The sequence below is a fragment of the Hylobates moloch genome, unplaced genomic scaffold (assembly GCF_009828535.3).
Source record: "Hylobates moloch isolate HMO894 unplaced genomic scaffold, HMol_V3 SCAFFOLD_2, whole genome shotgun sequence".
Lineage (NCBI taxonomy): Eukaryota > Metazoa > Chordata > Mammalia > Primates > Hylobatidae > Hylobates > Hylobates moloch.
The window spans coordinates 143,545,547-143,559,474 of NW_026652277.1; the positions used below are offsets into that span (position 1 = coordinate 143,545,547).

Here is a 13,928-nt window from a genome sequence, read left to right on the forward strand (position 1 = left end):
TTTAGACAAGCCTGGCCAACATGGTGAAACCCTGTCTCTACTAAAAATACAAAAATTAGCTGGCCATGGTGGCGCACACCTGTAATCCCAGCTACTCGGGAGGCTGAGGCAGAAGAATTGCTTGAACCCAGGAGACAGAGGTTGCAGTGAGCCGAGATCGCACCACTGCACTCCAGCCTGGGTGAGACTCTGTCTCAAAAAAAAGCCCCAAAAATAGTAAAATCCATGGTCCAACTTAGTATATTGTTGGACATATTCTTTTTGTTTTCATTGTTATAAATAATATTGCGTGACCATATGCTGATATATAGCCTTTTTCTTCTTTTGAATTTGTCATTAGGATAAATTCCTAAGAGAAGGATTACTGAGTCAGAATGAACTTTTCTATGGCTATTGTTACATATTGCCAAATCATTTGCTAAAAGGACTGTACTCATTTACATTAGGCATCATTTATGGGGTAACTCTACTGGTTTTACTCTAACTTCATAATCATTATACATTATCATTTAAGCCATTAGTAACTGTAAACATTACCTCATTGTTTTTATTTATATTGTTTAATTATATTAACATTAATCATTTATTCAGGATGAATAGTGTGCTTTTATGAGTATGATCTGTTTGTGCCCTGAGTCCATTTTCCTATTAGTGTCTTTTTGTCAAGTTGATTTGAAAGTGGGTTTTTATATATGGTAGTTTTACCCTGTCTTCAGTCCCTGAAAATGAAATTATTCATTTACATACAATTTATTCTTCAGATGACAATCAAAACAAAACACATGATAAAAAAGAGAAGAAGATGGTGGTTCAGAAGCCCCATGGGACTATGGAATACACTGTAAGTATAACCAAGGTGGTATAAATGTTTGTTAATAGCACTAGATTTATATAATGGTTTTCCCTGACACATCCTGCCCCTTGGCTGCATTCCTCTTGTGTACCCATTAAACAATCAAGCTTCTTAAGACCAGTTTTAGGTCATTTCTTTTTCCTCCATATTTCCTCCCCGGTCAATCTCAAATAAACCAGTGAATTGAGAATGTAAGGGTGATCTGGCTACAACATCCATCACCCTGTTGACCACCAGCATTGTTTAGGCTGATCTGGCTGACTAGGCAGGTATCCCTTTCTTCCCCCACCACTCCGTGTGCATCCCTCTGGAGCTTGGATGAAGAGGATGACCTTCCCCAATAGAGGAGGACATTTCTTGGGTCACGGGTATTCTAGTAACTGTGTTGCCCTGTTAGAACCTCCAAACAAACTGATGACTTGAATTATCTTTGATATAAATAGGAACTACCACTTTTAGGTCACCAACCCAGATGTTCTTTCTAAGTTCCAAAGCTATGTACTCACTTGGCTACTCAACATACCCACCTAGTCCTCCATGCTTGGTCGTCTTTCAAGAAACAATGGCTCCATCATTCCTACATTTGTGCAGGCTAGAACTTAATTCTTGACATCTTCATCCCCTTACTCTCCATGTTCGTTACTACCTTCTGTGATTTTTCCAGCCAGTCTAGGCCATATCCCTTTTTTAACATTCTCGTAGAATCATGTTGCTTAACATAATTTATCTCAGTTTAACATTATTAATTCATTAGCGTGTTGTTATTTTAATTTCTATCTCATGCTTTAATTCATACATCCATGAAGAGAGATTAGACATCTCTTTGTTCACATTATATTCCTGGTAACTTGCAGGGTATAGATCTCCATATTGTTGAGCAGTAGATGAACAATGCTAGATGTGTGTTCATTACTACAACTCCACACTGTGTGCCATGTGTTCATCTCTGTCACTGCATCATAAGCTCCTGGAGGCCAGGAGTTGTATCTTATGTATCCTAGGCTTGGCACAAAGTGGGGACTCAGTTGTAGATGTATTTTAATTCACTATTAAATAGCAGTCTTGAGGAGTGTTCTCTTTGACTTCTAAGAAGAAATTAAGTGCTATTGCCATTGCCTGGTTGTATTTTCCTAATGTGTACTTATTTTATAGTCATTATTTATAAGCAATGCCAGACCCTATATAAGACAGGCAGCAAGATCTAATTCTTTGCTGGTGTTTCTTTTGCAATGGTAAATCTGCAAGCCTCTGTAGAGTCACATTGAAGATCTCTGTCACAGGCTTTCATGCTCAATGCCCTGTGAACGTCTCTAGACATCTTTCTAAAGTTTATAAGCATAGTCATTTTTAGAAAGGATTTGGGATGATTATATCTTATATTACCGTTGTCTAAAATATACTATTGATCCTCGTAACACCTAGAATAGTGCCTTACCTCAAAATAGACACTCAAGAAGTATTGGACTCAATTATTTATTATTAATAACAATATTACTTCTAAAGCCATAATCATTAAGATCTGTATGTATTTGTCTAGCACCTTTATTCACATGCTCTTCCAAAGAATGGAGAGGTGCTTTTGCCAGGAGTTACTTCCTATAGTATATACTGAATAATGTAGTGACAGTAAAAAAATAAAAATAAAAATCAAACTCCAAATTAATTAAATATTAACAAGTGATCAAGTCAATAATGCAGGTATGCCTACCTCTCTGTTTTATGTTATGGAGATTAGTTTTATTTGGCAAGTTGTTTTTGTGCTTGTCGTTGGAAATAAAAGGTAACTCCTGTAATTTTGTGTTTAAAGAACCTGCTAGCACTTACCCGAATGCTTTTATTACTCCTGAGCTGTGGATGATCAAGCATTCTGGCTTGGTTTCAGTCATTTAATGATACCAACATCCCTCTTGGGGTCTGTGCCCTAATTCTACATATATGTCTTGTCTTTAATAACTGCATATTTAAAGTTTTTCTCACTCTGATCCCCCTATACAGTGTATGTTTTACAAGTTTACTCATAAAATATGAATATAGTATACAAATATATAATACAATATTAAAAATATTTTTTAACTTTGTTTTTAGTGGAGATGGTTTTGCCTAGGGTAGAAGTAGTGGCATATGTTGTTTACTTTAGTGATTTAAAAAATTATACATACTACATATATCCTAACTTGTTCTAGAAGGGCTTTGAGGCTGTTTCAATGTAATCTGTAACCATAACCTTTGATTAGTCTGAGACAGTTCATCTAGTAGTTGGACTTTTGATACTGAAGGCAGCGATGGGTTTAATTCTCCTCCTACATCTCTACCCTTTCACCAGTCCACATCTTCCTTCAGCCTCCTCACATCTCCACATAATTCAAGGCTCACCTGGTGGAGCCAGTTCTGCTTACAAAGAACTTATACCAGTCTTGACCCAGGGCTATCAATCGGAACTTCTCAGTGACATTCATCAGAGTGACCTCCCACTAGCAAGTCTTATCTGGCAACTCTGGTCAGGGAGTTTGTCCTGGGATGTTGACATGACATCAGGGAGCCAATTTTTTTTCTGGGTAGAGCTGTTTTCCTATGAAGTTTCTCCTCTTCTCACTGCCCTCTATTCCTGTTCCTCCTCTACTACAGAAGGAAAGAAAAGTGTACACCTGGGACATATGTCACAAGTTTTACAGATTTAGAGAATAACACTAATTTGACCATAGAAAAGTGTGGTTTTAATGACAGTGAACAATTATTGGTAGCTAATCTGAATTTCTTTCTGATTTCCTTGCTTTCACAGTATTCATTCATCAACTTTTTGAGTACCCTCCATCTATCAAGCAGTGTGCTGAGCCTAGGAGAAAACATTTTGCCAGCTTTGCCATACAAGCCAGCAGTTTATAGTATATGGAAAAGTCATGCAAATAGACAGAAAATTACAAGAGAGAAAGTAGCTCCACTTCCCCTGAGGGTGGGGACTGTGTGTACATTGTATTTCTTTTCTTGTTGTAGTCTTCATTACAGCTCATGGACCTTTACTTCATGCGCCTAAGTTGCACCAAAGTAAAATTAGAAATCTATTAGGGGACAGTGAAATTTGAAAATGAGGAAGCCCAGAAATGAATTGCATTTAAGACTTTGCTTTAAAATGATTTTATTAAGAATTGACAACGTAGTCACTCTTGCTTGTAGTCTATCTTGATGGAACTATTACTTTATTCATATTGCAGATAAATTAATAGTATCTATCAAAATTAATTTTTTTGCTTTATTTATTGACTCTTACTTGTTTGATTATTCTAGGCTGGAAACCAGGACACCCTAAACTCCATAGCACTGAAATTTAACATCACTCCCAATAAATTGGTGGAACTAAATAAACTTTTCACACATACTATTGTTCCAGGCCAGGTAATTATACTCTTATTGGATATATCTCTAGAAATTCTGCATTTATCTTTTATTGCCATTTTCAGTGCCTCACTATTGTTTGTCACAGGATTATCATAAATGATAATGTGCTTTGGTTCAATATTTTCTCTCCTTTATTTTTATTTATTTATTTTTTGAGACAGGGTCTTGCTCTGTTGCCCAGGCTGGAATGCAGTGACACCATCATGGCTCACTGCAGCCTCAATCCCCTGGGCTCAAGCAATCCTCCCACCTCAGCCTCCCAAGTAGCTGGGATTATAGACGTGAGCCACTGCACCCAGCTCAACTTTAAGATATTTTCATATTCACAGGATACCTTGGCTACACATGCTTAAAATTTGTTTCTAGGCTAAAATGACAGCATTGCTGTATGGTTAAGAACTTTAAGACCTCAAATCCTGATTTGCATATGTGATGGGAGCAAACCCAAAATTATTTTCTGAAGGCAATAGGAAACTTTCACCCCTGCCCATGATCCAGGCTCACTTCCATGTTGAAGTAGCACATGTTCTGGCGGCTGCTCACCTCTCTCTACAGTGCAGTCAACTGTTTCAGCATAGGAATTAGTCCTTAGATTTGACATTTGGAATGTTCAGACAATTGAATCACAATCTATGTTACCTAATACTTTTTTTAACAGTTCAGATGCAAAAAAAAATTACTATTAGTGGAGAATTGCTTGAGAAAAATGTCATCCATTCATTACTCTAGTTTAGCTGTATAAGATAAATAAGAGCTATATACCAAGACCACAGAATTTTAGTCCTTTGTAAATTGCTTTTTACAGAATTCTAAACTCTAAATTTGCCATTGACCCATATTGAAGATGCTATAAAAGGCAATACTCCAAAACTGGTTATTATATTTACTGTTAGTGCATCATAGAGGACAAATAATTCAGTCTAGAATGCTCCTTTGTATGAGATTCTATAGGAGAGTACTTGTACTCCTGAGAAACTTCATTTTTATCTCATGGAAATTGAATTCTGCTAACTAATGATGTTGTCTCTTTGCATTAATTATATGGAAACTCAGAGTCACTTTTATGGCCCACTTCTTAATAAGTGGTTACTAGTTTTGGTGCATATATTTTTAGTAGTAATCAGTCCTCATCTTATATCCCCCCTTGACTTTGATTTTCCTACTTTTATTTTAATGTGTTTTTTGTTGTTGTCTCAAATATTTTCTGGATTGAAGTGAGGTTTAAATGACTGGAAAGATAGGAGACAGTGAATAACAATATTGATCAGTAATCAGTTGTTATATGATTAGCTCTGAATTCTGTTTTATAACATTAAAGGTCATCATTTTAAGATTATTATTTGGCTGGGCACAGTGGCTCATCCCTGTAATCCCAGCACTTTGGAGGCCGAGGTAGGCAGATCAGTTGAGGTCAGGAGTTCAAGGACAGCCTGACCAACATGGTGAAACCCCATCTCTACTAAAAATACAAGAATTAGCCAGTAGCCAGGCTTGGTGGTGGGTTCCTGTAATCCCAGCTACTTGGGAGGCTGAGGCAGGAGAATCTCTTGAATGTGGGAGGTGGAGGTTGCAGTGAGCTGAGATTGTGCCACTGCACTCCAGCCTGGGTGACAAGAGTGAAACTCCATCTCAGAAACAAACAAAAGATTATATTTGATACATGCCACAATGTAGCATGTCTCATTAAAAGAGTATTGAATGACAGGATTGTAGTAATGTTTTGAGAACCAGAATATTTTGCAGAGGTTGCTATTCTGTATAATTTTTTTTGCGGGGCGGGGGGGTAGTTTTTAGTTTTACATAACCCAGACACTGTTTGAAGAGAAAATATTGGGATTATTTGATTGGTATTACCTTATACAATTTATCATATAAGGACCTACTGCTTTAGAACTCAGAGTCTGCTTGGAGTTAGCAAGCTGGGTTTGTTCCATTTCTACCTGGCTTCTAAGTTTAGAAGCCATGCTTCTCTCTCCTCATTTCCTTTATCCTATTAGTCCCCCACCCTGGAGGGCTCTTCCCTCTCTCCTATCCTATTTCCACTTATTCTTCAGGGCTTCACTTGGACCCACTTGCTTCACTTGGCCTGCCCAGAATACTTACCCACCTTGCTCTCTCTTTCTTTTCTTTTCTTTTTATTTATTTACTTATTTATTTATTGTTTTGAGGTGGAGTCTCCCTCTGTCGCCCAAGCTGGAGTGCAGTGGCACGATCTTGGCTCACTGCAACCTCCGCCTCCTGGGTTCAAGAGATTCTCCTGCCTCAGCCTCCCCGAGTATCTGGGACTACAGGCGCCCGCCACCACGCCGAGCTAAATTTTTTTGTATTTTTAGTAAAGACGAGGTTTCACCATGTTGGCCAGGCTGGTCTCAAACTCTTGACCTCAGGTGATCTGCCCACCTTGGTCTCCCAAAGTGCTGGGATTACAGGCATGAGCCACTGCGCCTGGCCTTGCTCTCCCTTTCTTTTTGAGTTCTTGCAGTGTCTACAGGCATGTTCTGTACCCTTTGTACTACACACATTCATAAGCTGAGGATCATTTCATGGATTAGTCTAGAACACCCTAAGTTGCTTATGAGTTTCTTGAAAGCAACCTAGGTCGTAATCATGCACTGAACATGATACTGTGCAGAGAATAACTTCTCCAAACACTCGCTGGTGGTTTGCCTGGTTCCTGGTACTCACCCATCTCTTCTCTCCCATTCTCAGGTCCTTTTTGTACCAGATGCCAACTCTCCTTCCAGTACCTTAAGGCTATCGTCATCCAGTCCTGGTGCTACTGTCTCTCCTTCATCATCAGACGCAGAATATGATAAATTGCCTGTATGTATATCATGCACTGAAGTTCATTTTTATTAGAGACTTCTTTTGAGTTGTAGAATTCAATATGTTATTTCTCACAAGATTACATCTGAAATTCTCCGTAAATGGTCGAGATTAGGTAATTGGAGAATGCATCCTCTCCAATGGAAACTTATTCACATTTAAGGTTTCAAAGGCAAAAATGGCCAGACACAGTGGCTCATGCCTGTAGTCCCAGCACTCTGGGAGGCTGAGGCAGAAGGATTGCCTGAGCCCAGGAGTTTGAGACCAGCCTGGGCAATATAGTGAGATTCTGTCTCTACAAAATATTTTTAAAATTAGCCAGACGTGGTGGCTCACACCTGTAGTCCCACCTACTCAGGAGGCTGAGGTGGGAGGATCACTTGAGCCTGGGAGGTTGAGGCTGTGGTGAGCCATGATCGTACCACTGCCCTCTAGCCTGGGTGACAGAGTGAGACCCTATCTCAAAAAAAAAAAAAGGCAAAAATGCCTGCCTTGTTTAAAAGTATGAAGTTAAATTTCCAATGACATGGATAGTTTATTTGTATTCCTCCTTTTTTTAAAAAAAAAAAACAGAAATTGAATCATGAGTCTAATGTGAATTTTTTCATTTAGGTTAGTGTTTCTGTTGTTGTTGTTGTTGTTTGTGTGTGTGAGACAGAGTCTTTCTCTGTCACCTAGTCTGCTGTAGTACAATGGCATGCTTTTGGCTTACTGCAACCTCCGCCTCCTGGGTTCAAGCGATTCTCCTGCCTCAGCCTCCCAAGTAACTGGGATTACAGGCGCCCGCCACTATGCCCAGCTAATTTTTGTATTTTTAGTGGAGACAGGGTTTCACCATATTAGGCAGGTCTCGAACTCCTGACCTCAGGTGATCCGCCCACCCCAGCCTCCCAAAGTGCTGGGATTACAGGAGTGAGCCACCGCACTCAGTCCATTTAGGTTAGTTTCTAAAGACATTTCATGAGCAAGTTTTATGGGTTCATACATATGCCTTTGCTTTTTATAAAAAAAAAAACAGTTTGATTTGGGTATCTGTTATTACATTTGTGATATTTTTGAAGGACAAAGGATGTTTGCCTTTTTAATGTTCCACTTAAATAGAAATAGTATACTCAAAGGGAATTTGTGGGGCTTGATTTAGACACATAATTTGTTTGAAAAGTGCTTTTATTTGATTTTGAAATTTTTTGCTTTCACAAGGATGCTGACTTAGCACGAAAGGCCTTAAAACCCATTGAAAGAGTCTTATCATCTACTTCTGAAGAAGACGAGCCAGGTGTGGTGAAATTTTTAAAAATGAATTGTCGATACTTCACCGATGGAAAGGTATATAGCAATGTAATTTGTTTCCTTTCCTTGAAATCTATGAAAAACTAAACGAAGTTACAAATTACTGGAACAGAGGCTACATTAAAAGATCTTACCCAAAGTGTCAATTTTAGATTTGACAAGCATCCATTAGTTTTCTTCTGTTGGATGCCTGGCATTTTACTTATTGAGGTAAATGTTATCACTGAGTGGAAATGTGATTCTTTGTGATCTTGGATTTATTGTTTTTTTCTTTTAGTTTGGGCCTATGAATTGTTAGGGAGACAATATAGTATACATATAACAGCAAACGCTGGAGTCAGACTCACTGAATTTAAATTCCAACTCCACCACCCACTAACTCTGAGACCAGGGGCAAGGTATTTACGTCTTAAGCTCCCATTTTTCTCATGCATAAAATAGGAACAATAAAAAAATTTAACTAATAGGATATGGTAATGAAAAGTGATAATTTATGTAAAGAATTTAGCACCTAATCTGGAAAATAGTAAGCTCTCAACCTGTGTTTGCTGTTGATGATATTATATTAATATCTGCTGTATCTTCTTTTTAGTTTTTTGGTTGTTGGTTGGTTGTTTAATGTGTGTTTTTGTTTTTTTGTTTTCACAAAGAACAAATTCAGCTTTTAGTGAGCCTCTGGAGAAGGGACTATCTTGACAACCAGTGAATTCCTGTGGTCATAGGATACTTCATACCAGTTTTAGATAATAGGAAAAATATGTTATTGATGTGCATTTATAAAATTTGCAAACAAGAATAAATAATGCTTGACATAAAGAAATTTTTTTAAAGACAGCTTTATTGAGATGTGATTCACGTAACATACAGTTCACCCAATTACAGTGTAAAATCCAGTGATTTTTAGTTTGTTCACATAGTTGTGCAACCGTCACCACAATCCATTTTAAAACATTTTTATTACCTAAAAAGAAAGTCCATAACCATTAGTAGTTATTCCCCATTTCACACTCTCTCACCCTATTCTTTCCCCTTTCCTGCCACCCTCATCTCCATGAGGCAATCACTTACCTACTTTCTGTCTTTCTGTATTTGCCTATTCTAGACAGTTTATTATTCCTTCTATCTAACTGTAAGTATATGTCCTTTGACCAACATCTCCCCCATCCTTCTCTTTCCCCTAACCACCTACACCTCTTTTTTTTTTTTTTTTTTTTTTTTTTTGAGACAGAGTTTCGCTCTTGTCACCCAGGCTGGAGTGCAATGGCACGATCTCTGCTCGCTGCATCCTCTGCCTCCTGGGTTCAAGCGATTCTCCTGTCTCAGCCTCCTGAGTAGCTGGGACTACAGGTGTGTACCACCACATCTGGCTAATTTTGTATTTTTAGTAGAAACGGGGTTTCACCATTTGGCCAGGCTGGTCTCAAACTCCTGACCTCAGGTGATCCGCCTGCCTTGGCCTCCCAAAGTGTTGGGATTACAGGCCTGAGCCACCGCACCCGGCCCACCCATACCTCTTAGTCATCACCATTCTATTCTCTACTTCTATGAGATCAGCTTCTTCAGAGTGCACATATGAGTGAGATCGTGCAGTATTTATTTTGTGTGTTTGGCATTTCACTTAACATAATATTCTCCAGGTTGTTGCAAATGACAGGATATCATTCTTTTTTATGGCTGAATAATTTGTGTATATATAGCACATTTTCTTTATTCATCTATTGATAGATGCTTAAGTTGTTTTCATATCTTGGCTATTGTGAATAATGCTGCAAATAAACATGCAAGTGCAGATACCTCTTTGAGATATGATTTCATTTTCTTTGGATATATACCCAGTAATGGGATTGCTGGATCTACAAAACTTTACTAAGATAATCACTAGACTCATTAAAAGTACCAAAATAAGTTATTTGCCTAAAGGAAGTTATCTGTATCCTGCTGTTCATGGTAGATAATATCCCTATGGCCATTAAGTTCTCTTTTATTATTTGAGCAAGGTTCAGACTTTAAAGACTTCACCAAGCTACGACTTTTTGCTTTTAATCTCCATAGTTCAGCTATATTCACTCTGGCTACAAAAGTTTCATATTCCTATTTATGTTGACTTTTGTTGGATATGGGCTTTCTAAATATTTTAAAGAAAAATATTGGGACTATTCTTTGGCACTATAACTCTGAAACAGCTGCTCCCTTGGCACAGAACCATGCACTTGTTAGACACTTGGTGAAGACTTGCAGAGTGAATTGTAAAGCCCTGTATTCTCGATCGGGTAAGCACTTGGGCAGCCCCTCCCTTTTGCAGACAAAGAAGTAGAAAATCTAGGAAATCTGAGACGTGCATGTGAGAACCAGGATCACTCCACAACTGTGCTGTTGCAGCAGCTGTGATAGAACCAGGCTCAGTTGGTTGCCTCAGTGAGCCACGTCTGTTTTCTCTGCCTCACTATCCAGCATTGCATTTCTTCAGCCTGTTTTTCTCGTCCTCACAGAGGGGATGTAATTGTCACATAGGATACTGTGGTTCACAAAGTCCATGGAGTGGCCGTCTGAGTTAATTAAAGCTCTGTGGTAGTTGCTGAAAGCATTTCTGCCTGAAGTGATTCTGTCCTGTTGCTTTCTCCTGCAGGGTGTGGTTGGCGGTGTCATGATAGTGACTCCTAACAACATCATGTTTGACCCTCATAAGTCCGATCCTCTGGTTATTGAAAATGGGTGTGAGGAGTATGGTCTCATCTGCCCCATGGAAGAGGTTGTTTCCATTGCACTCTACAATGACATTTCTCACATGAAGATCAAAGATGCCTTGCCATCGTAAGACATTTCTTTGCTTACTAGGAAAAAAGGGGTGTTGAGAGAGTTAAATGTAGTTTAGAAATGAGGGCATTTGCATGATTGAGGGATTGTGTAGAGGTGATTTTGAAGACGGAAGACTTGTGCACTGAAGAAAATGAGAAAAATGAGAAGAAATGAAAAGAATAAAATCAATGATGGGAAAAGTTGAACATATAAAGATTAAAGGAGAAAAACAAAGAAGCCATCATGTAAAAATAGTATTTGTTGGGCTTATTTTTCTAAAAAGCAGTGCACGTTCTTAATGAAATTATGAAGGAAGAAAGGCATTTCTCTGAAAGAAGTTTATTCAATTATCAATAAGAGAATAATGTTTTCTTCTGGGTTTAATTAAGGAGAATTATTTTTGTCTTCATTTAACTTCTAGGAAAAGCAGTCTCTCTGATTCATGTCCTCCCTCAGTCCTGCATGGAGAGAGGTTTGGGTCGACAGTGTAGTAGTAGCCACCTTCTCATGCTGTGAAGAGGGAGTAATACCAGTTTGCTTTTTCCCTGAAATATAGATTAATATAACTTCAGTCCTGATTACTTTTGCCTTATAATGCTGGATTTATTGTAAAAAAGAGAGGGAAGCTCCCCAGGAAAAAAGAGAAAGCGTTAAGAAAGCTCAGGAAATTGATTAACTGATACAGATAATCTGATTTTTACTGTCCTTTTGCTCTACTGTGTCTGTTTCTCTATAAAAGCCAGCAGTAAAAATTTTGAAAAACCTTCAGTGATGGGAAGAGGCGAAGTAGTAGGTCCTAACAGTAAAGAGGGAAACTAGCCCTTGGGGCTTATATGAAAAAAAAAAAAAAAGGAAGTTACTAGGGAGCTAACCCAGACACAAAATCCCTGGGGGTTTATGCAAGTAGTTTCCCCTGGACTCCTACAGCCATTAGAATCTGGTCCACTCAGTCCTTCCCCAACCTCAAGCCACTGAAGATATCACCAGAACATGGGCCCTGAAATAGTTTCCAAATTTTGCTGCCAGAAGTGTCTAAATGGGTGACCAAACAAATGGGGGAATTCCCTACTGAAATATGGCTCCTAATGGAGTAATACCATTGCACATCTTCAGCCTAGGATATTAAGTATTCCATTTAATAATAGACAGTACATCTTTATATAAAAACTTCTCTCAATGTGAGATTATGTTTAATGATCTCGATTACAAGGGATAATGCCATGATTACAGGAAAAGAGAAGAGTTAAGAATCAGCTTCTAATTTGAAATTATTTCAGGGTTGAAATTATTTCAGGGTTGCACATTGATTCCTGCCTTGGATGCAGGTATATAAAGGATTTTAAGTCTAATGAACAAGAATGTGTGAGAATCAGTGTGAAATAAACTTTGTATTGTCTTCAGAATTTCATAAATTGTTTAAAAGTTAAAAATTACTTAAAACATCATTATTACCAAAAGTTTAATGATAAAACAATAAGTACAAATTACCCAGTGGCAACGTGCAATAGTTTTTAAAAGTGGATGTGTATAAAACTCCTCCATCCTAACCTTCAAGTTTGGTATTTGTGTGAGAGTGTGTGTATGTGTGTGTATGTGCACATGCACGCACGTGCAGGACGTTTTGTAGCTCCAGCTGCCACAGCGAGTAAGAAGGGAACAACTGAAAGGATTACTGATCATCATTAGGTGCCAGGCTAAGTCTAGAAAACATTAATTAACAAACTAGCCAGTTGACACCATTATGTACGTTTGGCAACTGCACTGCAGAAAAAGCAGATGGTGAAATTAATCTCAAGTAGGGAATGGGCAGTTTGGATTAGGTAAAAGAAGAAAGGGGTAGACAAGGTAATCTAGAAAGCTAATTAGAGTGCAGTTCAAGGTATTTTTATGGGGGTCGAGCTAGGTAGAGAAGGTGAAGAAAGTTTTGCTTATTAATCAATTAATATGTGGAAAGTTGGGTTTCTTTGTTGCAGGACTTCTTACAGCGTTTAATATGCCAAATTAAGTTTTGAGTTCCAATGGGGAGATTATGCTACATTTCACTAGCTTGTTTGACACTAGGATGGAAGCATTTTTAACATCTCCTGGGATGCTGGTGTTAGGCAGAACATTTTGTGTTTGCAAGTTCCTGCAGAACAGAGATTGTATCACAATTGTATTTCAGAATATAGCACTTAGGGGCTCAATGAATGCTTATTAAATTGAAATGAATTATAAATTATGAAGGCTTTTTAAAGCATTTGTTGGAGCCAACCAATTATGTAAGCTATTGTTTTCTATTGGAAAAAGCATGAACCTTTCATGCAGATGATTTATAAAATCACTTTGGGAAGACAGTCTTTTGGAACTTCAGAACTTCCTGGTACTTTGTTGCTTTATTGTCATTACCATTTATTTGAAAGCCAAAATAGCAGATAAAGTTTTATCTGAAGATGATCTGACCTTTTTAGAAAATACGATTATTTCTGAAATTGAAATGTTATTCTTTAAAAGGTTTTTACATCTCTGCATTTCAACCCAGTAATAGCACTACTAGTAGTAGTGGTAAGTGGATGGGTTTACTCAAGATATTTCCAGTCATATTTTTTTTCTTACACATATTTGAAAGTATTACTATTTTTATTTATTTTCAACTTTTATTTTAAGTTCAAGGGTACATGTGCAGGATGTGCAGGTTTGTTACATAGGTGCGTGCCATGGTGGTTTGCTGCTCTCTAGTCATATTTTTAAAAATATATTTCTTGATCACTTATTTTACACTTGGGAGAAC

The 13,928-nt window shown here is 37.9% G+C and overlaps 1 protein-coding gene across 3 annotated transcripts in view; it reads left to right on the plus strand.

Moving 5' to 3' along the window:
* NCOA7 (nuclear receptor coactivator 7) overlaps positions 1-13,928 on the plus strand; it is a 146,136-nt gene that overhangs the window by 88,568 nt on the left and 43,640 nt on the right. For all 3 annotated transcript variants that reach the window (XM_058435542.1, XM_058435541.1, XM_032158408.2), the window contains exons 4-8: positions 762-841; positions 4,136-4,243; positions 6,956-7,069; positions 8,273-8,398; positions 10,989-11,173. In XM_058435542.1, coding sequence (XP_058291525.1) covers positions 762-841; positions 4,136-4,243; positions 6,956-7,069; positions 8,273-8,398; positions 10,989-11,173 — 613 coding nt within the window. The remainder of the gene's footprint in view (positions 1-761; positions 842-4,135; positions 4,244-6,955; positions 7,070-8,272; positions 8,399-10,988; positions 11,174-13,928) is intronic.